Source organism: Triticum aestivum, chromosome 6D, assembly GCF_018294505.1.
Source record: "Triticum aestivum cultivar Chinese Spring chromosome 6D, IWGSC CS RefSeq v2.1, whole genome shotgun sequence".
In the NCBI taxonomy this organism is placed as follows: Eukaryota; Viridiplantae; Streptophyta; class Magnoliopsida; order Poales; family Poaceae; genus Triticum; species Triticum aestivum.
In genome coordinates, this window is record NC_057811.1 from 341,260,379 (window position 1) to 341,286,159 (window position 25,781).

The 25,781-nt window shown below is 41.6% G+C and overlaps 2 protein-coding genes across 2 annotated transcripts; both read right to left on the reverse strand.

Moving 5' to 3' along the window:
- Positions 1–1,731: 1,731 nt before the first annotated feature.
- LOC123145014 (tripeptidyl-peptidase 2) lies at positions 1,732–22,553 on the reverse strand. Its single transcript, XM_044564305.1, has 34 exons — positions 21,959–22,553; positions 20,970–21,048; positions 20,787–20,860; positions 20,341–20,450; positions 20,169–20,249; positions 19,742–19,828; positions 19,523–19,665; positions 18,013–18,163; positions 17,813–17,935; positions 17,546–17,629; positions 17,253–17,440; positions 16,880–17,054; positions 16,592–16,713; positions 16,401–16,480; positions 15,381–15,439; positions 14,863–15,017; positions 14,226–14,404; positions 13,319–13,431; positions 13,065–13,235; positions 12,856–12,984; positions 12,683–12,783; positions 12,479–12,596; positions 11,373–11,452; positions 9,966–10,038; positions 9,277–9,362; positions 9,150–9,201; positions 8,916–9,041; positions 8,627–8,698; positions 8,096–8,188; positions 7,138–7,233; positions 5,995–6,093; positions 5,800–5,892; positions 2,863–3,012; positions 1,732–2,040 (listed from the first exon to the last, which is right to left on the reverse strand). The coding sequence occupies exons 1-34, from the start codon at positions 22,344–22,346 to the stop codon at positions 1,882–1,884; spliced, it is 4,089 nt and encodes a 1,362-aa protein (XP_044420240.1). The 5' UTR covers positions 22,347–22,553; the 3' UTR covers positions 1,732–1,881.
- Positions 22,554–22,926: 373 nt separating this feature from the next.
- LOC123145015 (probable phospholipid hydroperoxide glutathione peroxidase) lies at positions 22,927–25,250 on the reverse strand. The gene is made up of 6 exons (XM_044564306.1): positions 24,884–25,250; positions 24,594–24,670; positions 24,010–24,071; positions 23,813–23,931; positions 23,283–23,450; positions 22,927–23,194 (listed from the first exon to the last, which is right to left on the reverse strand). Exons 1-6 carry the CDS (start codon positions 25,136–25,138, stop codon positions 23,162–23,164), a joined length of 714 nt encoding a protein of 237 aa, XP_044420241.1. The 5' UTR covers positions 25,139–25,250; the 3' UTR covers positions 22,927–23,161.
- Between the last annotated feature and the right edge of the window lie 531 nt (positions 25,251–25,781).

A 25,781-nucleotide genomic window follows, 5' to 3' on the forward strand; every position in this document is an offset into this window, starting at 1 on the left:
ACTGTTGTTTATCTCCAAGGGTTTTTTTAAGAAGAAAATAATTTTAGGGGGCTTTTTAAGAAGAAAATAATTTCAGGGCTTTATTTGCAAAACCAGACCACACGCCCGTCTACCGATCGCTGACAACGGGCCACATGCCACGCTGACATGCCTCGTCAGCATATAACGATGAGATTCGAACCGTATTTGCATGTTCGTGCCAAGTTGTAGAACCAATTCGATATATTTTACAAGTTCAGGCACTAAAGTGCACACTTGTGGCAAGTTCAAGCACTAGTGGTATAATTACCTCATTTTTAATAGGTTAACACATAAGAGGGTGGTAGCATTACATAATTTCTCATCGTACCATCAGCATATCACCTAAAGATCATTTCTCCGCCACTTAGTCCACCAGCCACATGGAAGGCACAACAATCTAACTGTTACCTACTAAGGAAGATGATAACATTGTACAAAAGAAAAAAAACTGATATTTTATGTAACTAACTGACCAGGATTCAAGTATTAAACGCTCCTGTCAACTGCAAAGGCATATATGGCGACTTCGTCAATCTCAAGTTAATGTGCCGACTCAGTCTCTCGAAGGTGCTTATAGGGATAGGGTGTGTGTATGTTTTTTTATAGGGCTGAGAGGATGTGCGTTTGAGGGTCTGCGTCTGTCTGTACTGTGTGATGTTTTTTTTTCTCCCGTTGCAACACGCGAGCCCTTTTGCTAGTGTATGTTAATGACGAAAAGGTCCATCAACCTGCATATACCATGGACTTTTGATGTAGTGCATGTGCATGAATATATGCAAGCATTAGGAGATTAGATTAGGGGAAAATGAAAAGAGCAAAGTGGGTGCCCATGACAAGGCACTGCCTTGCCGGTGCACACAACCACCATCACCACAAAAACAGACAAGGACGCTAATGGAGTGTGCCGTGGGAGGATATCACAATATCGAGACCTTGCAAGTTGGCACAGCACCACCCGCATACATGAAACTATCCCCATAACACAATACTGGGGTAAAGTCAATCAACAAGTGTCAGCGGCATTGACCCACAAGGTGCAAGCAATACAAACCGTGAGACCACCGATGAACATTAAACTTGACTGCAAGCTCCACCAAAAGGACAACCGGAGCATTTTGCAAGATGGGGTGGGCTTCATACGCCAACAAAGAGCAAAGATCAACTGAGAACGCAAGGGACACAAATCTCACCTCAACACATTGAACACCATGGGAAGGAGTTGAGCATGCACACCAACAAAAAGTCAACGTCTGGAGCAACACAACGATGGATAGAGGGAGCAGATGGATGGCAGCACATTGGCGCCAAAGGTGCCACCAGTAGACCGCCAATTGTCTCGCCGCAAACTTTTGTGAATCAGTTTCTCAACTTTGTACTAGCTTGTACTCCCTCCGTAAACTAATATAAGAGCGTTTAGATCACTAAAATAGTGATCTAAACGCTCTTATATTAGGATCTAAACGCTCTTATATTAGTTTACGGAGGGAGTACTAAACTTAAGACACTTATTTTGGGGCGGAGGGAGTAGTCTACTAGCTCATCTTTTGGGAAAATGGTTTTACTATTGCCCATACATGCCCTCAAACTAAAGTTCAGGCGTATACGAGGCTATGAGCAGCGTAATCATGCGGTCACTCAAAGGAACTACAATCGATAACCTAAATCATCCCGGCCAAGAATTCGACAAGCAAGCAAAAGTGGACGAACAGAGAATCCAATGTGGCCGCGCTTGCATGCCTTATTACCATTTCAAGAATTGAAATGTCAAATGGAAGATCCCTGAAATGACAAATGTTGCATCCAACAATGACACAAAGTACTGAACCTGCTGATGCCGGAATAAATGGTAAGCATACCCAATTAAAAGGGAGGCAGAGATGGGGGAAAGCGGACATGCATCCACTGCTTTTCATAAGCCGATACATGTGCCCATCCTATCTCCTCAATCAGCTGGATCTTCAGATCATATAACTTCTTCTTTGGTTGCTCAGAGTCCTCTTGAATCATGTCGTTTAGAACCTAACCCACCACAAAGATAGCTAACATTAAGCATGAATTCACAAGTAAAACAGAATCAGTAGGTTCTTTAATTCTTTATGAAAAATAAAATGCAAGTAAGAAATTGTGCCAATCTTGTTTTGATAGAGGTCTTTCAACTATTAAATATACTATGGTTTCATCAATGTTACATCCCGAATAGACCAGGCAGTTCAAACTCCCTCCGTTCACAAATCTTATATTTGTGAAAGGAGGGAGTATAATAGTAATAATATCCATCCTATGTGCAAAGATTTGTCTGATAATGTGGCAGTGGAAATTATGTTGGTAGTGCTGACATCAGAATACAGTTGAACCATAGCATGTTAGTTACAATGGAGCCTGATAAAAATTCTACTCACTAAGAATAAGCAAACTGTGCAAATGTTAATTTGATTAGCATAGGTTTATCAGTGAACTGAGAGAACAAAATGGGTTGTGGGAGTGAGACTTTATTGAGTGGTAAGACGTAAGAGTAATGGCTAATATTTTGTTGTTTTCATAACAATGACAAGTTGGCCATTGAAAATAATGGACATACCACTTGCTAAGCCAAGCAAAGCTAAGCTAACAACCATAGGCAATCAAAATACATGTGCGGACTAGATCCACTAAACAAGATAGTCACCAATGCCATATGTATTTACTTAAGATCTCTTGGGCACTCAGTCATAGAACTATTTGACAAAGTCAACCGTTCCTTTTCATTAAAGTTGTCATAACTGTCCCAATAAAAGCTGGAATCGCAACTGCAAATGCTAAGAATACAGGTAAGGGAACTGGTGCTTGGTAGGGAGAATATACCTTGAGTGCCGTGCCACATCTTCCACAGCGCCTCTCACGTAAAACGGTCAGAGTGCCGTATTTTGTAGATTTGGCATCAACCCATTTAATTAATTCTTTGTAATTCTCCTCAAAAACATCTTTAGCAGATGCCTCGGTTGACTCATCAGGCTGAAAGAAAGATATCTTCATAATTAATACTACTTAATAATATACACACTAACACAAATACATGTTCTAGGCTAGAGACTGCCAGTTGACAATGTACAAAGCTAAGACCAAGGTATGGTGCCCAAGCCAAGTCACCTACCAGACAAAGGCAAAGAGAATGAGGGGCTAAAAGGAGTAGTAGGTTGTTAGATATATATTATAGCTGTTTTAGGTGGGACGCGGATTTTTGGGACATGGTGCTACGCGAGGATGTTATCCTGACCGATGATTGCTGCCATGCGATTCACACTTAATATAGTGCTTAACTGGACACTCTGGCAATACTTAGGAAAGTGAGTGAATACACAACATTAATACAGTAGACATTGTCCAGCCATTACTGAATTTGGTGGAGAAAGGCTGTTGTGTTTATGGTTAGGGTGCAGGGTTCCCGTCAGTGTAATTATTGTTCGTGACCTGGGTCATAGTAAATGGTGCCTGCTCCTAGTAAGTAAAAGTTACTCACCCAGCCTGCACTATATATGGATCCTTCATCAACGTAGTGCATGGTCTCCAGTTCGTAGGATGGTGAAGGTTGTTGCTCCAGTTTTTGCTACTTGGTTCTTGCTTGCTATGCATGTACAATCCTGTATTCCAATTTCCAATAGCAGGTTTGCTGCTTCTCAGCCTGGTTGGTTGGTTGGTATCCTCAAACAGAACAGAAGCTCTCATGCAGGCCAGCCCGAGATTAGGAATTTTGCTACAAAAACACAACCCCGTGGCCGTGTCCGTTCTGGAGATGCTAGAGGAGCCAATGAACTGCAGAGAGAGAGAGAGAGAGAGAGAGAGAGAGGGAGGGAGGGAGGGAGGGAGGGAGGGAGAGAGAGAGAGGGAGAGAGAGGGAGAGAGAGGGAGAGAGAGAGAGATGAACATGAGAGGAACAGTATAGAAGAGGGAATCGTGTTGGCGATGGAGTGTGATGGAGGTGGTGTGGAGTTGTGCCGGGACATGGATGAACCCATGCTTGTGAACTCCGGCGAGACTGTGATGTATGGAGTGATCACAGAGAAAAATAGTTGAGCAGTAGAAACAAGCAAGCCAGGCATTTAAAAAGACCGAGGGGAGCGTGGTGCAGATAGTTGGTGGGACTGACATGTACTTAATGTGCAGCGCCTTCAATGCGTGAGGCTGCACTGTGGGACAGAGGTAATACGCAAGCCATACAAGTTGTATATGGTGCAAGAAAATCATTATACACGCTTGATGTATTCAAACTACACGAGTCATGTGGGAATGGACGGGCGGGATAACAACCTCGCGTGGCTGCATGTCCACTCGTCATTTATCGTTTTAGGTGTCCATATACAACACCTGTATGTACTGTACTAGCAAGATGCCCGTGCATTGCACGGAACATCAAGATGCATTTTTTTACAAAACACCTGTTGTGATTGACCCATGTAGGAGTAATCCCATGTGTAAAAACTAATGATATCTCGAGAATTTCATCAAAAAAATGATATATCGAGAAAGATGAGAGATAAGGTGAGGAGGAGTGGGGCGCGGTGGTGATTGGTGGTCGGACTTAGCAGAGGCATGGGGATGGACGATGCCGGCAGCGGCCACCATGCAAGATTGTTCCAGAGGCTTCCTTTTTTAATTACTCAACAATGAAGTTGTGGGAGATAAGGATGAACGAGAGAGGTGCGGGTATCCTTTTGCAAAATTGCCATAGTTTGCTTTCTATCCGTCAGATATAGATCGGACGGTCTATATTGCAAGATGGCAGGCACACCATCATCACCAACTCGGTTTTTTATAAGAGTAGAGATATTGTCCTAGAGACACATGGAAGCAGTAGCACAGTGGTAGCAAGACGGGCTTGGCTTCATCTCTGCCAGTCGCTAGTTTCCACCAGGCCGTCTCCACCACTTGCTTATGTGCCCGCTCGTCTTGCTAACATGGTGCTACACTGCTACTGCATGCCGCTGCACTCTTTAGCCACCACCACCAGTTCCACCAGCCTGGCCCAGAGAGCAGATCCTAACCCCGTAACCCTAAACACCACACTCCGTCTCCCTCGCTGGTTTGTCCCCCCTAGGTCAACCTGCCTCTTCATCCCTACCTCTCCCCTTTTGCTTCCAACTGTTTCTCCATCACTTCCGCCAGAGTGCAATTGGCAAAGAGGCTGCCAGCAACACTGACTAGCAAAAAGGGCAGCCCGGTGCATGTAGCTCCCGCTTGCGCAGGGTACAGGGAAGGGTCCGACCACTTTGGGTCTATTGTACGCAGCCTTTCCCTACATTTCTGCAAGAGACTGTTTCCAGGACTCGAACCCGTGACCTCCTGGTCACAAGGCAACAGCTTTACCGCTGCGCCAAGGCTCCCCTTCCAACACTGACTAGCAGTGGAGGTAAAAAAGAAGCAACAACCGCGGAGCTTCAGCGACAATGAGCTCGCCTTTCTATTTTTCGATCTGCCTCTCAAGGCAGGGCAACCAGGCACAATGACTCTCGAATTGCATCTGCCCGAAAACCAAGGTGGCCCCTAGATACATTGGCTAAGACCAGAAAAAAACCAGAATATACACATTGGCTGGGCATGAAGTAGGAAGTAGGAGCATGTTCCTCATTTCAACGACCAGGTCATTTCAAATATAACAAAGGTTTCTATAGTTGATCATCAAACAGCCTGATGCAGAACCCAACTTCTAGGTTATGACAACTGATCTTATGAGTATATAATATAAACTTCAAGGAACTTGACATTCAAGGTAAAGGAAAATATGCTAAAAGAAAGATGATGTACCTTTAACGACTCAATCTCTGCCAGTGCAAGACCTTTTTGGTATAGTGCATCTGCTAGCTGGTCTCTTGTTTCTTCCATTTTTCTCTTAGTTTTCTATTTGCCAGTAAATGTTCGAGGAAAACAACATTCAATAGGAGCTGGTACATTTGATTAATTAAGGAGCAATGATAGTAAATAATTATTAATGACATATACCTGTGATTCTTCATCCTCAGGATCGGGTTTTAAAGACAAAAGTTTCGCTAGTTGCTCTTTGTCAATACTGTCCACGACCTCATCAGCTGCAACAATAACCTGAACACCAAGAATACCATAGACAAAGTCAGAAACAAATCTCTTACTGGAAAATTAAATTTTGATAGTCAGATAAATATGAAGATAGCTGATTGGAGCATGAATACTGACACAGAACTACAGCGGCAATATATCTACATTTTGACAGCAAAGAAATAATCTCGCACCAAACTGGCAGTGCCATCTGAAGTGAGACTGAAGTGCACTGTATATAATACTGTATTTAGTTAACTAAACAAATTAACCTGGGGAATTCTATAGGCAGTTATACAGCTATAGATCATGTGAAAGATGCAAGACTGTAGACCATGTGATTGTCTGATTGTTGGATAGACTCAATATAGGCATACAGGAGTTTTGATGTCCCTGATTAGAAACAAACTCAGCTCAGGTTTTCTACTCACGTAAGACCTGAATTCAGTTTTGCCAGCATATTTGACGTCAGGATATATTAATGAACTGCATGCCAGTTTGGCATGTTCAAACTTGGTTTTGCACCAACCCGTGAAACCATCTTGTACAAAAAAAGATAACCAGCGCTGCTGCTGACATCACATTTAACGAAGGAAGTTGAACTACCCTCGCATAGCCGGTTTTGTCCGGTTTAATCCCAACCCATACTTGAGCACTCTTAATGCCAGCATTGTCATCAGCAAAAGTTGCACTATTTGAAGGAGTTAGACCCATGATAACATTCGGTTGCATGAAGTCATCAACTACAGTATCAGATCCTTTTGTAAAAGAAGAGTAAAAGGTACTCCCTCCGTCCCACAATATAAGATATTTAAAACATCTTATATTATGGGACAGAGGGAGTACATCAGATTGCCCCTAGTGATTTCTTCTACCTCGGTCATATATTTATTTAGAGGGCATTAACATGAACTGTTCCATGTATCCAATCATAGAGATCGTAAAAAAAGTGATGAAAGTCTGAACAAGCAGCATGATTCGTATAAAGATAGCACCTTTGTTCATAGTTGTTCAGTCCAACAATTCAAGATGCATGCAGTACAACATAAACGAAGGATCAATATCAGTTACCTCTTTGTGATGGCTAATTTTATCATCAGAGGTTGATTCCTGAAGTACACATTCCAAAATTTTGGCAAGCAAAGGTGTATATTTTGGATACTCAGACTGCAATATGCCAGGAAAGATTATGGTAAGTAAATTGACATCAAAGAAAACAATATTGTAACCCAATATAGCTCAAAGTTTCAATGGCAGAGTAGCATAAAACATGTTTATCAAGAAAAAACCCATACTCCCTCCGTCCCAAAATAAGTGTCTCAACTTTGTACTAACTGTAGTACAAAGTTGTACTAGAGTTGAGACACTTATTTTGGGACGGAGGGAGTAAGATATAGCATCTTATTGCATGCATTAACTGTATGTGTTAGTATGTATTCCCTCCACGACACTTATTTTGGAATGGAGGGAATAGAACTTAGATTCGGCAGAGGGACCAGTCAACAACATATTCTCAAAAAGAAATTGAAAAGGAAAACGCAGGCATGAAAGGAGTTAAAAATTCAGATTGACAAGATCAGTGGAAGGTGTGAACGATACAATAAACACCTTCAGAGGGTTGAGTCATATTAGTCTGTAACCACATAAAGGATGGTAAAAAGGAATAAGAATGCTTGCATATAGGATTCTCTGGTGTTTTAAGTAAGAAGAATACATGTATTAACAAAGTACTGACAAATCAATATATTCGATAGCACACAGGTACGATGAAATCCTCACATCCAGCGGCGGCGCCAGGAATTAGGCGAGCCCCAGGCCGACCCAGGCAGCCTTCGTTCACTGTAGCTTACTGCAGCATTATACATACAATAATTGCTACAGTCAACGAAGCAAACAACCATCACGCCCCAGGCAGCCGCCCGAGCTGCCTGGGGCCTGTCTCCGCCACTGCTCACATCTGATGCTTTCTGATTGTATCTGAATTTATAAGATTATAAAATGATTAATGAAGGGAAGTCATCGCTATTACCTTAAGAGAAGCGACAAGCTCGGTCCAGGCAGACTTGTTGTCCTCATTGTCTTGTTTAAGGCCCGAAAGAAACTTTATCTTGGTGTCTCGAACCTATTAATACAATTAGTTATGAAGATCATATGAGCCCCTAGGGATTTCAATTGCAGTAAAGTAAAGCCATTCTTATCTACTCCCTCTGTAAAGAAATATAAGAGCGTTTAGATCATATACGCTCTTATATTTATTTATGATCTAAATGCTCTTATATTTCTTTAGAGGGAGTATTAGCTAAAAATAGCATATTGTTCATGATACTTTCCAAGTAACCAAAGTTTGCTGTAATCTATCCAGGACCAAGATTTATCGTTGATGAAAAAGTACATAGACATAGCATTTAGATTACCAACATATCTTCTACAGTAAATCATGAATTGTCAAGAATTAGTAACATGAGTTGAGAGAATATAAACAAAAAAGGTGTGCTAGAAATGTCAACAACAATCTGAATTCAAGTAAATAGCATTTAACTAACTACTGAAGTGTGCCAACCTCATCATTTAACCTCTCAGAAATACTCTTCTTTGTTTCAACTGAAACCCCCTTTTCTTTAGTATCATCAACCTGCAATTTACATAATCATAAAAAAGTTCCCTGAATATGCGAGACAACATAGATAGAGCTGAAAACATGGGTGAAAGCTGAAAACTAATATGGCCTTATTGGGACTATATGATTTACATCTGAACTGGTGGTCTAGCATTATAAGGATAGTAATAATAACAAAAAAAGGATAATGTTAAACTAAAAGGAGTTGGTAATTTATTCCAGTGCTACTGACCTTTGATGGTGGAATGATACACAAAATGCTATAAGATGCTGGAGCATGCTGTTCATCTTTCTTGTTGAATGAGCTTACTATACCATAGGTTATGGAGCCAACTAAAACAGACCCAGGTGGAGCACCCTGTAAAGCAATCCAACATATAAAACCAAAACAACATTACAAAACTGCTTAAAAACTGATATGGTATTTTAGTGATATCTAACAAAATAACATCAACTGGATATGTACCTTCGGAAGTTTTTCTCTAGATGGTGGACCCACATAGAATGCTTCAGGTTCTCTATTAACAATAAACAATGGTGGTGACAATGTGTTATTTTATTAAGATGGTAGTGAACATTCAAAAGGAACATACCCGGGAACTAAAACAGAGGACTTGAAGGCGGCATTTCCAATTATAGGACCATCAGGTTCAGAGTAGAAACTTAATTGAATGCAATCCTGCAATTAAATTGAACATTTAAATCAACCCTGTATCGTTAATTGCTAGATAAATAATCTGCATGTGCAAAATTAATGATAAGCATGATTCTTCGCTTGCAACTTGCATACTAATTGGACAAACTGAGAAAAAGAGACTCATTCTCCAACTGAAATATTTAATAGTAAGAGGATAATGTTTTACCCCATGGAGCAAAAGAATACAGTTGTATCAAGCCTAGTGGAATGCATGAAAGAACACAATTTAATCATGTGGTTTATTCCATCTGTCTGTGAACAACAAACTGATAACTTGAGTAGTATGAACCTATATAGGAGTGTGATTCTATGCATGCTAAATAGTGTAAGTTGATGATACATCTTTTGTGGTGGTCCCCTATGTACAAAACTCTAATCCTTGCGCAGGATAATTCCCAAAAGGACGATTAAGCAACATCTACAGCATTACCTATATGAGCCTAACCAATGTCCCCAAAAAGGAAAGGAAAATATAACAGCTTCCATGTCACAACATATCATGTGATGCACAATCAACAAGAAAATCATCATCAAGCCATCAATAAAGCACGATTAGCAACATTTTTTTAGTATTAGATGCAATACCTTCTTCTCTAGTTTTCTCTCAATAAATAGAACCAATTGCTTCAGCTTCTCCAAGATTTGCACATTTTCATGCCTACAACCATCCATAAGATATATTTATGGAACAGATCATAGATGAACAGCATCTAAAATAAGATAACCACAAAAATATGTAATAAAAAATATCCCATAGCCAGAGGGTGCAAAAAAATGTACTCCCTCTGTCAAAATAGTGATCTAAAAAGTCTTATAGAAGTTGACAGAGGGAGTATTACTTTCCATCTCTACTTTTTCCTCAGACTGTTTAAGAATGCATAGCTATCTGAATTATTTTGAATTAAATCATAAAAGCACAACATAGTTAACAAACTAAGAAGAGCATCAAATAAATGCAACCTAGAAGACACAAAGCTAATCTTGCTTTTGTCCATTTACCAATTAACAAGTATTATATATCCTATTAAGATTCAGCACGGGTGCTCTAGTCATATTTGTATTCATATCAACCTCTAGTATTGGGCAAGAATGGACTAAAAACAGTATATAGTCAGAAGAACACCAAAGTATTGGTGGGGCACTGTTACAAAAACCGGCCGAGTAAACGCAGCTCAGAGGCAAACCGATGCGAATAGGTCCAATTCAGTGTGCTAACCGCCAGAGGCAATTATTTGGTCTGATAAGCCAATTAATCCAGTTCAGAACAAATAATCGGGGAGAGAGCGATTAAATGGACTCAGGTTTGGGCTGATAGAGCACAAAAAAATCAGCCCGTGCCCATCTCCCAGCCACCCTGCGCCTTAATAGTTTGGCAATTTGGGCTCTCCCACTCCTCTACTCTCGTCTCCCGCTCAATCCCGCCGGCAGCCGGACAGTTCCTCGATGACACACCCGGTTCCCCCAACAAGCGCAGGCACCTCCTTGCCGGGCAGAGTAGATTTGGTATGTTTCGACTTACGACAAAACTAATATGCGAGATAAAAAGAAACGGAGGGAGTATGTTGCTGCTCCTCCCTCCACTGGCTGCTATGTTGCTGTCCTCCCTCCTCTGCTGCTGCTGCTGGCTTGGCCCTAGTTGACCCACAGATTAATGGTTTATCGGTTAATCCCTACTCCTCTGTTGCGTCTAGATGATTCACTGTTACTATAACTTTCCTGAACTTACGCTCAGCTTGTAGTTAATTGGAATTTACGAAGTTAGGTGACTCTTTAGTAATTCTAGTAAAATATTTTATGTTATATTCCTAAAAAGAAGGTGCTTCCAACTAATTGCCATATCTGCAAGTACGAAATGCTTTTGAGAAGACAACACAATGCCCTTAACCAAGCTATAGTGGTTTATTTAGTTCTGATTCTTCAGTGCTGAAAGCAAAATCATATTAGTCATCTAACCATATATACAGCATTACTTAGAAGGTGGGAGAGCTGTACCTTATGTACAATTGCAGTGTGTATTCACCTTTTGGAAGTTTGACATAACTAGGATAGACATCACCAGAAGAGTAAACACACTATTTTCAAACAAAAAGGAAACGTTCTAAGTCAGTAACAGAGCATTATATATGTAGATCAAACTAATGACGGGTCAAAGAGTAAGGATAGCCCTGAAAGGAAGAAGCCACAGAAACTATGCTGAAAAATACCTAAATTGCTATCGGTATTTGGATGTTACAAAATATCACCTTATTTGGCACATAGTAAACGGCACGGTTTTCATAATGTGAAAACCGATCATATACTGAATTACATAATGCAAAGTAGGTGTCATACTTCATTACTAAATGGGCATATGCTACTTCTATCCTTAGGCCATTTAATCACCTTGGCACTTGCAAACGTAAGCCTTCCCTACAGATTACATGCCTCTAACTGGATTTCTAAGTTCAACTTAAACATCTAGCATGTACATCTTGTTATATATAATTCATTGTTTGTTGAGAACTTTTTGTATTTTCATGAATACAAGATGTAGCACTGAACTCCAACTCTCTAATGTATCTCGAAATCTAGGCGCAAATGCATGCGCGCAAATATGGCTTCATCTATACTGCTGTCCACACATGACAACCGTGCGAGAGGGCTGCATCATCTTTGCTTGGGCGCATGGAATTTCAAGCACATCCGAAGGTTATGGCACAATTGAAATCACAAGACCAATAAGTTGGGTGTTGTAAAGCATTTCTGGTCATCTATTTTTAGTATGGCAACAAAATGGTATGTTTAGGTAGAAGATGACATCAGCCATGTGCAAAGTATACTTTCATACTGGACTAGTGCAAGCAGAATAATTGAAATAAAAAAAGGTAAAAATGTTTCTGTTAAGAGTATAATTCCATACTTAGTCTAGGTTTGTGTCTCTTAAACTCAGCTAACTGCTATATGTGTCATTTGGGCCTCAATGAATCAACTAAATGTTATCCGAGTCAATTCGTAACAGTCCAGCAGGAACAACAGTTACTCGAATCACATATAAACCCTCCTGCCATTGGAGATACAGGAATTAAAGAGATAAATTTTTATAATGAAAAGAAGTGTACCTTATTTGAATCTGAAATTCTATAGAACTGAGACTCAAACTTATTATCGTATATTCTGTTGTTAAGTAGGGGCAGATGGGGCTTTACTTCAGCACCGTCCTCCAGTTTGAATTTGTAACTGTAGAGGTTCATAGGGAGAAAAGATTGTGAAAACCACATCAAGGACTAACTCAAACAGTTACACCAGAACCAAATATAACTCACGTCAAAGTCAGTGCAATAATTTGCTTGCCAGAGGGTAATCTATCACGGCTGGTGGGAAGCGGACAAAAGTTAGAATCCACTGGTCGATAAGGTATCTTGATCTGCAAGCCACAAAAGTCAATATCTGGTCAAAAGAATAACCAGTCATAACCTTCTATTGATTCTTGACTAACCTTGTTCAGAGTGGCAACAGGAACAAGCCTTTCTGATGCTAATAATGATCTAGCAACAATACGCATAGGTGACTCACTACCATCAAGGGCAATTACTTTCTGATCAATGAAAATTCCATGAAACACAATCTGCCAAGTTGCAAATGAATATATTTAGCACATCATTTAATATAAACCAGATGCTATGTCTTGGAAGTTGATAAAAGTACCTCGAAATCAACACAGGTAGGTTCATGGCTAGCATTTCCACTAGACCAGAACTGGGCTATAGACAATTCCAAAGTTAAGCCACCTTCAACAGGAAAACTGAAATTCTTGATAGATGGTGACGAGAAAGTAACAACAGACTCCCATTTGATAGGTCGCTTCAGTGGACACATCTGTCATATACTCCCATTTGACGTTAAAATTCACATCTTTAACTCATAGGACTGAAGGTAAAATCTCAATGTAGTGTATATACCTGAACAGTATCCAAAAAGAACCTTCTAGGAGTATCAAAGGCTGATGTGCGCATGGTAACTTCCGCCCACGAGGCCCCAATTGGCACAGTTATGAACCTCCTTTCGATATGACCTGCAATCAATAAGATGGAAATAAACTAACTACGCTTTATTTCATATAAAAAAGATGGAAGTAGTTAAAATATTAAATATCTGGAAGCATGTCAACAGAAATGAGAAAACAAAGCATGAGTCAGAGTTTTAAAATTTTAAACTCGATGGTATTGGTTGACAAACAAAATTATGATCATTGTTCATCATTGGTTCCTAGGTGGTGGCATTGTACATCCATTCCCCAACCCAAGATGGCTAGGCTCACTTCTTTGGTTCAGCATTGTAGTAGTGATAGGTCAAAATAAACAAGGTATGGTGGCTGATTCATCAACAAAGATAAAATCAAGATTTGAGACAAGAGAGTTTCAGCACACTGTAAGGCCTTGTTCGGTTGCGTCTGAATCCGAGTGGATTGAAGGGGTTTGAGAGGGATTTAAACCTCTTATAAGTCAAAATACGAACCAATCCTTGCCAATCCCCTCCAATCCTCTTGGGGAGAGGATTAACCGAACATGGCCTAACTGAACTAAATCTGTGGTGAAAGACAGAATTCTATTGTGTTCATGGGGACAAAAGTGCAACCAGTCTTTTTTTTGGGGGGGGGGGGGGGGGCTCTTTGTGGTTAGAAACAAATACAGAAAGATGATGCAAATCTGCACATTGGCATCATCCACCTAGTTCCTCCAGGGGTTCACTCTCCAAATGTTGATGAATACAAGCAATGTTAGCATATGCAAAAGAATGAGGGCAACAATAATGATTTTAATTTAAGTTAAATCAGAGCTCCCAGTAAGCAAGAACAATAATTAGTACCTGACTTGAAGTACAGTTTGGAAAGTGACAATACTGGCGGCTCTCCTGATAGAGCAATAGGCTTAATTATTGTGATTGGCACTCGGAAAATGGGTCCACGCCATGGTGCTCTGCAATCCATGCCATAAACTTCATAGTAGTGAAGGCCACTACTGATATTAACAGGATTGACGACAATACTGCAAAAAGGCAAAGCAAAACCAAATGAAAGCAGGACACTTGACAAAATGAACAGGGCATGTAATTGAGCAAATTATTTACTACTACTATTCTGCATGTCTAACTTAAAGGCCTTTAATTTCATCTGCCATTGCGTGCTATGATACTAACCAACCTACACATTCCTTTGGTTGAAAAGCCTTTATAAGTTATAATGCACCGCTGGTTTTTAGTGATGTTTGTATAAATATAAGAGAATATCCGGCATCAGGAATCATGTTTGTATGACACATATATGCATAAGCATTACCTATAACGAGACGAACTATAGTGCAGTTCAGTTTAACGCGCATGTCCTTATAAACCGAAGTATCAACAATTATAGGAAGACCAAGTACAAGTTGATATCAAAAATTATTGCTCTTGAGAAGGAGAATGAGGGAAATAACATCTAGTTGAACAGAAAGAAGGTACCAACTTGAAACTGCGCCCATTGTTTGTCAACAATATATACTCAGGAATATTAATAACAGAGCTATCAGTGGAATGCAGCTGCAGGCACTCCTCAAATGGAACCAATTGCTCCAAATTACTCGCATCGTCATGAAATTTTGGGTTAAGTTGAACAGTCCACTGTAAAGCAGAGGATATAACATATAGTTAATTGTAATGTCTAAAACAAATGAAAACATCTAGTACAGATAAAAATTTCGTGCTCCACCAGACAGAAAAACTTGTAAAACATTTTTTAATCTTACTGATCATAAACAAGTCATACATGCCTACTAAGCTACTACCTCCGTCTCAAAATTTAAGACGTTTTTGTAGGCTAAACTAACCTACAAAAACGTCTTATATTTTGAGACAGGTAGTACTAAATAAGTAAAAAAACCATCTTACAGTGGTCAAATACAATGCTACAAAACCAACTCTCTTTTTGGGGAGAGGGAAATATAAGCATGCCAGGATAACCCAAACAAGTTATCAGGAACTGACCTCACTTGTTTGTTGACATGAATTACTCCCACGTAGATATATTCCTCTTAGTTTTGGAACTGCAGATAATGCATTTGAGTTAAGTAATCAAATATAATGTATGAACTCAACATCAATTAGTGTGAATCACAGGTAGTACATCATACCCGCTCCCCAATTGTTTTGCCTGATCTACTATAAACTGCTATTCTAGAGTAGAACAGCATCCCAAAATCAATAGAAAATACCAAATTACCAATACAATATTGCCCAGTAGAAGTTGTAACTGTGACTAATCCCTCTGTTCACTACATTTCAAGGCCTTGGGGGTCTCAGTTTCAAATTGTTCATCCATTAAGAAAATCGAGTGTAGTAGTTGTAGTGTTTCCACTCATCTATACAATATCAATAAGCACGAGACAATGAGATAATTTTGATCCGAGCCAACCAAAATCTTTAACTCCCTTTCTTAGTTACTCCACCCAATCGAGTGCAGAAATGTTATACTCTCCTCTAACCACTGTTATGAGAATTGTTTTTCTTTCATCCTTACAGATTTGCTTTTGACGTGATATTTATTTCATCAAAAAGGTAGCTCATGTCTTTGCTCTCGAGATGAGAATGTTATCACTTATCAGAAATTCTCTAATACTACATTTTAGTTTTATATGACATTTTAAGGATGATGGGCGTATGCGGATTAAAAATTGTGTACGCACAGTTGCATGTTTTTTATTATAATTTTCTTCGACAGCAGAAACATTTCAAGGTAAATAAACATGTAAAAAAATGTACTTGTACATGCCAAAAAATTGATTTCTTTTTTCATGTTTCAATTATGTTAGATGAACATGACTTGTCTCTGCTTAAAATGCTTCAGAAGAGCTTTTCTGAAGAAAACAGAATGAAAAAAAAAATGCTTCAGAAGAAGTTGAGTGGCTGTAGCGTTCAGTAGAGGTCATTCTTCATTCTTATTAATTTCTGTTGGAACTCCTAAGTTTATTCAGAAGAAGAATTATCGTGGGAAAATATGATACATACTTGACTTCCCTACTTGACTGATTGAGATTCTGTAAGAAACAAGTGGCAACTTCTTAGCTTGCCGCGCATATTCATAAGCCCTGAGAAAACAGCAATGGTATGCATGATGATTGAACTCAAAATCAATAGCATTAGATTAAGAAAAATGTATCCCTCTAGAGCATAACAGAGAGAAGAAAAATTGTGCTAACCTATCAACTTGCAAAAGCCCATGTCCTGTTGTCAGTTTCTCCTCAGGCGCATCACTTATAGATGAAGCTGTATTCTCGATTGCCTTCCTCACAGTATAAGGGCTTACTGGAATGCCTTCAGCCTAAAATATACACCTCATTAAAGTAACTGAATACATGTTTCATACTCCCTCCGTCCCAAAATAAGTGACTCCTTTGTACTAAGTTAGTACAAAGTTGAGTCACTTATTTTGGGACGGATGGAGTACTTCACATTGCATTAACGGAAAAGATGTTGGCCAGACAAACCTTCATGGCACTAACAAGGAGAGCAACCCCACCACAGGCAGAAGGAGATGACATGGAAGTACCATTCATGAGCATGCGAGACTGAAGGGTCCATGTTGGCACAGGGGCCACTGCTCCACCAGGTGCACTAATGGAGACACCAAGATCCCCGTCAGCTGTGGGACCTCGACTAGACCTTAAAAATCCAAAAGGTTCAATTAGCAATAAAAAAATTATTGTTTGGGAACTAGAGGACGACGAGCACTCCCGGGCTAGCGCTGTCCAGTTGTTCACCGTACGTTAGAGGACTAGACCCAAGTTGACCTCGGATGATGCCATTGTTAGAGAACTATATTGTATATCGCAATAAAAGAATTACCAACTGATCACATACCATGTGTACTCCATCCCCTCCGACGGAGGTTGTACGACACAGTGAGCTCCAGCAGCCATAGCTGGTGAGACATAGGCACCAATACCAATAATGCTTGAACTAGTCCCGCCAGGTGCACCAACAGTGTTTAAAGCCGGACCGTTGTTTCCAGCGCTACTAATAAATATAATACGATGCTTGTCGACAACCTGTGAAATAACAGAGCACCTTCCTATAAAACATTCTAAGAAAGAAGACTAGAATGTCCAAGAATGAATATGGATAAGAAATAATAGCACACAAAAGGAGTTCACCTCATTGACAATATCAATGAATCTTCCATAGTCAGGAAGAAGAGCAGGCTCACCGTAGCTCATATTAATCAGATCGCATTTGTGCTGAATATACAAGAATTCAAGGAAGCAGGTCAATAAAAAAGCTGAGACGTAAGGGAAAAAATTATTGTTATTTCACAAAATTAAGCACTTCATCAGGAGGAGTTTAAGGAGTTGTAAATATAACAGAGGCAAATACACTGTTATTTACTCTGATAAATGATGCACCAAAGGGAGTATTATCACCTCTACTGCAGCTATCAAGGCCCTAACCAAGCCTGTCCCTGTCTCCATTGATCCTAAGCGGGTATCTCCTATTCTACAAGAAATCAATTGTGCCCCTGGTGCAACTCCATTCAGCACAGGTTCCTGTTTAAAAACATTTCAATAAACTGGTGCTTGTATAATTGTGGTTTAAATGAAAAGCCAAAAGTTAAGGAACATACTTCAGGATGAAAAGCAGCTGCAATGCCGGCAACATGGGTAGCATGCGGAGAGCAGTCAGTTACTATGCTGACAAGGTTCCCATCATCATACACATTTGCTACAAAAGAGCAAGCATCTAATTTGCTAAAAATCCCAAACTTTCGCTCAATCCTGCAGATAATTTTGTATAGATCAGAAACACAATATATGGACGATAACCTTCTAGTTTACAATGGTAATACGGATAGATTGTATAAGATAAGATATGGGAACAGCATACTACTTCAATTACAAGTGAAAACATGTCTGGTATATCATGTTTACAAAATTTGTAATAAAACATCCCAAATTGAATCACTGGCTTCTCGTTACTAGATTTACAAATCATATATACATTTCGAGAGAACCTAAAATGGCATAGCTTCTCCAGCCAGAAGAAGTGGTGCAGCAGTAATTGTATACAACAGTAGGTATCTACCGCCATGAAGATGGTGGGCTGCAGATAGGGACTTGATGTAACAGAATCATCTACAGAAGTACTTATGATGATGATTTTGTATCACATAAATCACATATTAGTAGAGTATAAATGTTGGTGAAACGTGTCCTAATAAATACGCCTTATATTTTTGGGATGGAAGACGTATTTCACAGTTATAACAACAAAGCCTTTAGTCCCAAACAAGTTGGGGTAGGCTGGAGCTGAAACCCATAAGATCTCACAACCAACTCATGGTTCTGGCGCACCCCTGTCCATGGCTAGTTCTTTGGTGATATTCCAGTCCTTCAGATCTCTCTTTATGGACTCCTCCCATGTCAAGTTTGGTCTACCCCGACCTCTTGACGTTCTCAGCACGCTTTAGCCGTCCGCTATGCACTGGAGCTTCTGGAGGCCAGCGTTAAATATGCCCAAACCATCTCAGACGATGTTGGACAAGCTTCTCTTCAATTGGTGCTCCCCAACTCTACCTCATATATCATCATTCCGAGCCCAATCCTTCCTTGTGTGGCCAGTTGGCTACACATCCATCTCAACAAGCGCATCTCTGCTACACCTAACTGTTGAACATGTCGCCTTTTAGTCAGCCAACACTCAGCCATACAACATTGCCGGTTGAATCGCCGTCCTATAGAACCTGCCTTTTAGCTTTTGTGGCACTCTCTTGTCACAGAATGCCAGACGCTTGGCGCCACTTACTTGAACACCAAGTAATAATCAAAAAGGATACAGACTCAATCTCTATCTCTTGCTTATCTAAATAATTAATCTTTCTATTCACATAATATTCCATATTCATTTGAATATTCCATAACCTTATATTTGCTCACGTGATCAAAAATAAAGTGAATTCTCTGATGAAGACCTTAAATGAGCACTTTCAGCACCTGAAGTATTCATGTGGACAAAGCACATCAAACAGGACCCTAGAAAATAAAATGCCTTTCGAGGGCTAGAAGGAGCAACGAACTGTCTGTGCAAGAGATTACATCGTCTACTTTACAACATCAACACCACAGGATCGACCATACCTGTAGTTTGTCAACGGAACAAAATCTGCTAGTTTTCCACTATCTTTCTTATCCTCAAGTCCCTGCGTATCAACTGCAACCCTCCACACATCACCATCATGCCATACAACAACATCAATCACAGGTCCCCTGTCATCAAAACCCTGCAGAAACAGAAATAAGACATGTACAATAGCTGAAATCGGCTAAAATTTCGGGGAAGTATGATCGCTTTCTTACATCTGCTTGTTTCCTCAGGCAATCAAGTCTGTTTTGCAGGTCTTCTTGAGACTTTTTCAGTTTAGCATCATAAGGCTTACTATGCTTCTGCAATCATTTTCGGTGGAGGTGAGCCACTCATTTAAATAGATGTTTAAAGAATATCATAAAAAGCAGTGTGCAAGGCCAGCAGTATCACTCTTAGCTGGAATATAGACTCAATATTAGCAGTACATATGCAAAATCACTTCATTAATGGCTTTCTGTATCTCCTAGCTGAACCACTTTATTTGACTGCCACATCACATACTCACAATGCTTGACAATAGCTATCGCGCAAAGTGTAATCTACAAGGAGTACATATAATAAAAAGAAAAACGGCATGCAAAGGAGAATCAAAATTGTAAACCAAATGAATCTATACGCAACAAAAGAAGTCACTTCAACCTTTTCAAACTCGTTCAGCTGCTTCAGAGCTCCGGATATCGCTTCTTGGTTTTCTTCATCCCATTTCTTTTTTCTTTCTTTCTGAAGTCATACTTAATAGATTTTCATTAAAATATTGATATTGAGTGTGATATAAAACCTTCAGAATGCAGGCATTAAATATTGTATTTACCTTCAATCGAGATATAAGTGTGTCCGTGAAGAGTTCATATACTAGTTTGCAGCCAACACGCCACTCTTGAGAAGGGTTCTTCCATGAGGGGTTTACAGACAAACGAGCGCCTGAGTGTAAACAGAGGTTAGCATATCAGGGCATCAGGACAGAAAATTGCCTTTCAGAATATGGATATTCTTCAAGGCATGGAGCGTTACAGGTCGCAACTATTGAAAAGACAATATAATTGGTATATGGTACCTCAGATACAATAGAATCATAATCAAGTACATGCTAAAGTTGAACAGCATTAACAAAAAAAAGTTGCAGTGACTACGACAAGGGGAAAAAACGAGTTTGGTTTTAACACATTTTGCTAATTCACATAAATAAATGTTTAGCTTCAAATTGTATCCCATTAAATGAGTAATATAAACAAAACAAACCCTCAGGGCATGACCAACCTGAAGCACCAACTATAGCACCATCAGCATCAGCTTTCACCACTTTGGACGTGTCAACATCACCACTACCCGTGCTACATTTAAGAGCATACTCGTTGGCAAATACATCATTCAAGAGAAGTTGGCATCTGAAAATAAATAAACAAATAGTGCAGTTTCCAAATTCTGGAAGAGTCTAAGTACCAATCAATAACATCAAGGATCTTGGGCTTCCCGTCAGAAGTTTTCTGCAACCCAGCTGCAGCCGGATCAACTCCAGAATCTATCAGACATACAAGTCACATCAGCGCAAAACAAGTAGGACAATGAAATCCTATGAAATACACATAATAATTGCATGCCAGAGTCAGATCCACCACAGATCGTCCGAGACTCGAGCTATACCCATGTAACCTGCCTGAGCTCTTCCCCAAATGAAGAAACCTTCCAACCACCATGTATGCGAGTTGTTAACTTGTAATAGCCTCATACTGGTGAGCTTTAGAGCATGTTTATCTCGTCCTTACATAGATGACTACTCGTAGAAGCATTTATTTTTTGTCAATAGAAATTGGTTGTGTTTGGTTAGCGACAAGAGGCGCTATGCCATGTGCTGCAACATGGCAACATCTAAGTCTATGTTAAGTTAGGATCATGCAAACCGGGTAGGTGCTGCCTGCTGCAGTAGTCCGAACCATACAACAAGCAAGTGAAGTCACACCCCATAAGCTGCAAATAGGAATCTAGGATTACAAAAACAGCAGATCACTTCCCATATAAGTCAATTAACCATTTCATTAATCTCCCACATCGTACAGGCATTGCATACGTGGGCCTAAACTGCAGCGACTGAGCCCCCAAGTGATGAATCAGAAAATCCTCTGAAGCTACGCAGCTCAGTGGAGCCACCCACTTGAACACTACAAACTGGGCAGAACGACGATCCAAAACACCTAGTGAGCTACACTCTCCAGCTGACGGCACGCCATACCAGAACTCGGACGCGGTTTAACCTCTGTCGGACCAAAGTATCGCCTAGGGATCCAGCCGAATTGCCAATTCAGACCGCATCGGAGGAATCCAATTCTCCGGCCAAAAGATGAGGTCAACTACAGTCAACCCTCAGCACAACGATGGCAAGTATGGACTATTAGCCGGAGCAGGGGGGCGGGGGGCAACTGGAAGGCACTCACCGAAGATGGCGATGAGCGAGCCGCGGCCGTCGTACTCGGGGTGCGCGGCAAGGAAGCGGTCAACGCCGGTCTCCTTCTTCGGCATGAGCGACTCGAGGAAGGAGGGCTCGGTGAGGCGGAACCCACTGGCGGCTGCGGCGGCGGTCGTCTCCTCGGCGGGCGGCGGCGTCGTCGGCGCGGAGGAGGAAGACGGCATCGCGGTGGGCGCGACGCCTGCGCTGGGGCCCGGGCCCCGGGTCGGACCAGCCGCGACGGTGGGGTGGGCGTTGGCGTGGAGCGGTGCGGGGGTGGAGCAACAGGCGGAGACTCTGAGGAGGGGCCGCAGGTGGGCGACGGGTTTATGTAGCGCGGCTGCGGTCGCGCTGCCTGCGCAGCTCCCGAGCCACATTAGGTGAAGGCTGGCTTCCTTTACACTTTTTCCAACTGATTTTGGAGTTTGTTTATTTTTGATGAGTGGATTCCGAATGTTCAGCTCGATTGCCGGATCTGCGTGGAAACCATGGCTGACGATGATGATGATGGGGCGATGAGTGCGTGGAATTGAAAATGGCAGCACTGCTGTACCAGAGCAGAGCAGAGCGGCAATGGAGACTGTGCCAAGCGCTTGCAGGAAGCCGCGAGCGTGGTAGGGGTAGGCTGGCAGCCGGTGGTTGGCTAGGGGCAGTCTGGCTGGTGCTGAATAGATAATTTGGCTGATACTACATGGAATATCCAAAAAGAGATGTGGGAGATATTTGTGGCCTTGGAATGATGATTTATCTGTGAAACTGAACATTAGAGTGTTGAGAATTTTTGTATTTCTTCCTCTTCTTCTTCTTCATCCTCAAATATGTCATTGCTATATGTAAATAGTTTTCGCGCAAGATAGACGTGTTTTTTCCAAGTTCTCGGAAACTTCGCCTGCAGCAAAGCCCGGACAAAACAAACTACAGAAAAATTTCCAACGAACACACCATTGGTAACACAGAGGCACGAACAACATGTATGCATCACATTCCAAACTTGTTCCTCAGGAATAGGAATCTCGCAACCACAACAAAAACACAGATAGAGGGGATATCTCTGCAGCAGAAGTAAGACGCTCCACGAAATCCATTACATGTCATATACAACTACGAGATCGGACTGCACGGCCTTTATTACAACATTATACTGAAGCTTCAGGTGATGCACCAATGCATCTAGTTGATGCAGCAACAAGGCTTAATAACTCGCGAGCAGCTTCTTGATATCCTTCTGCAAAGATCCAAGGAGTAAGCACCACAAGATCAGGAAAGGAAGTTTGATCATCAAATGGAGCACATATTGCACTGTCGGGACTTACCTCGATGCTGAGGGGGGAGGTGGTTGGCGCATAGCGATCCACAACATGCCCCTCCTTGTCAACCAAGAACTTTGAGAAGTTCCATTTGATGTTGTCCCCGAAGAGACTGCCTTTGCTGGACTTCAGGAACTTGTAGACAGGTGCAACATTGTCACCATTGACATCAACCTGACAGATGGTGGAAGTTAAGTTAGTACAACTAGCTGCTTGCCTCTCTGATAGATAACTGTAGTATGTGAAGAAAAATCAAGCGACAAAACTAGGATAGTTGCTATTTTCAGAAAGAAAGGAAAGTCAGTTGCTACAACTGAAGTCCGAATGTCTGATAACCAATAGCGATTTCAGAGTTTATATCACACAGACTGCATACAAACTAGAGAACACATGTTGGACTAGCTTTCCTCGATCAAATGATAATTACTGTTCATGGACGCAAGTCATAATGTACACTGTACACTAAAGCAATCATTCTTTCAGCCTGAAACAGAGACACAAAAAGGAAAAGAAAGAAGTATTAAGCACACATTTACCTTGTCAAAAATTGGATACTCGGCCTTAAAGCGAGTGCAAGCAAACTGAACAATTTCCTCATTAGTGCCCGGTTCCTGCCCACCAAACTGGTTGCATGGGAAAGCAAGGATCTCAAAACCTGTGGTCAAATCAAATTGTTAGCATAATAGGTCATAACTGAAAATCAGGGACTAATCCATGTGCAGATATATCATACCCTGGTCCTTGTACTTCTCGTACAACTGAGCGAGCTCCGTGTAGTTGGAATTGGTCAAGCCACTGCAGTAGTTACAATTATCTTTGTTAATCTAACAAAATGGTCGTCCTTTCAGTACTTGCATCTCTCTACAAATGGGGAATTAGTCAGAAGTCAACGTCATGACACTTAATATGCACACATAAAAACAGGTTGTCCAACTCCAAAGTCCAAACCAACTTGATCAGAGTAATTTTCTCCATGTCTAGACAACTTTGATGCTAATCACAAATGCTGGTCCTAATGAACCACAAACTAGTGTGATAGACTATGCATATTTAGCAGAACAATATTTTAAGATTAAAGTTGTATAATATACACACTATACTCAACTTTGCAGATGACAATCCAAACTTGACAGCGTAAAATGCATACCACGAATGCAAACTTGACAGTATAATATACACATTATACATGTTTATTTATACACCGCAACATGAATAAGAGAATTACATGACGACTTCTAAATAATTTCACAAGACATGAAAAAATTGAACATAAAAGATAAAGAGCAGATGTGAAGGAGCAGTAATAATAGTTCATACCACTGGGATGCAACATTGACAATGAGGAGAACCTTCCCCTTGTAGGTGCTCAGGTCGACATCTTTTCCACTTGCATCCTGCAGGCACAAAATGAAGCGTTTATCAAAATTCGCGCAGAAAAACAGAGTCAACTAAACTATTGGTTAAGAACACAAGAGTGAAGTGACAGCGGGATAAGGGGTGTGCACATGTGCAAGCGCAATTGCAGACACGGAAAATTGGCAGGGACTTGGATGCGAAATTCGGATTGAGATAACGGAAGGGGCAGGCGCGACATGTGGCAGGCAAACCTTGACGGTGAAGTCGTGGACGGAGGAGGCGGAGGAGGCGGCGGCGGCCATGCTGCTGAACAGCGAGAATCTGGCGCCGACCGGGCGGAGCAGCGGCGACGAGGCGGCGGCGAAGGCGGCGGCGCGGAGCGGCGGCTGCGCGAAGGGGATAGCGAGGCGCGGGCGGCTGCACGGCAGCAGCGCCGAAGAAGGGGAGACGACGGCGCTTCTCAGGAGGCGGAGGCGGTGGACGAGCGGGGCGGGGCGAGAAGGCATCGGGGACCGGAGACCGGGCTTTATAGCGGAGATCGAGGGTGTGTGGCCGCGTTGGGGAGAGGATGCCTGCTTCGACTTTGCGTTCCGGAGTGCGCTGTGACGTGCTGCTCGACGTTCGTCCTGGATGAGGCTCGCCTCTGGCCACGTCCGGCGTCGGGGGTCCGCCACGTGTGAAGGGAATCCGGGTACCGGGCGACGCCCGGGGCGCTGCCGCCCGATCGCCATCCGACGGCTGGCGAATTCACGGTGTGTCTCACGGCCTCGGAACCCCAGGACGCGTTGCTTGGCTGGCATCAGCGCTTAGCTCTGCCGGGAGATGGTTTGTGTCAAGAAAATTAAGAAAACTCTGCCGGCAGATACGCGGCGGGTAGCCGCAAACCGTTCGGCGCGGAACCTTCGATGCCGTAGTGCAGGTCGAGAGCATGTCGCCGTCTGGTGTGGTGTTTGATCTGAGGCAAACACGGTGAAATGGAAAAGAGCATAAACCCGGGCATCTTCGGCATCTTTTTGTCTAGGAGCATCCTTCATCTTTGCGCAGAATACTATGGACCGTTCCCCATTGTGTGCACGGGTTTTCGATTCAGTTAGATCCCATATCTTTGTTTTTTCATGTTTTCTAGAGCAGTACATGACTAGGACTTGG

Coding starts and splice junctions, on each gene's coding strand:
- LOC123145014 (XM_044564305.1), bottom strand. CDS start 22,346: ATGTGGCTCGGGAGCTGCGCAGGCAGCGCGACCGCAGCCGCGCTACAT. Junction 20,250..20,340: donor CACTTATATCTCGATTGAAG/GTAAATACAATA, acceptor GTATGACTTCAG/AAAGAAAGAAAAAAGAAATG. Junction 13,236..13,318: donor TCTTTTTGGATACTGTTCAG/GTATATACACTA, acceptor AGTATATGACAG/ATGTGTCCACTGAAGCGACC.
- LOC123145015 (XM_044564306.1), bottom strand. CDS start 25,138: ATGCCTTCTCGCCCCGCCCCGCTCGTCCACCGCCTCCGCCTCCTGAGA. Junction 24,671..24,883: donor TCCACGACTTCACCGTCAAG/GTTTGCCTGCCA, acceptor TTGTGCCTGCAG/GATGCAAGTGGAAAAGATGT. Junction 23,451..23,812: donor AGTATCCAATTTTTGACAAG/GTAAATGTGTGC, acceptor ACCATCTGTCAG/GTTGATGTCAATGGTGACAA.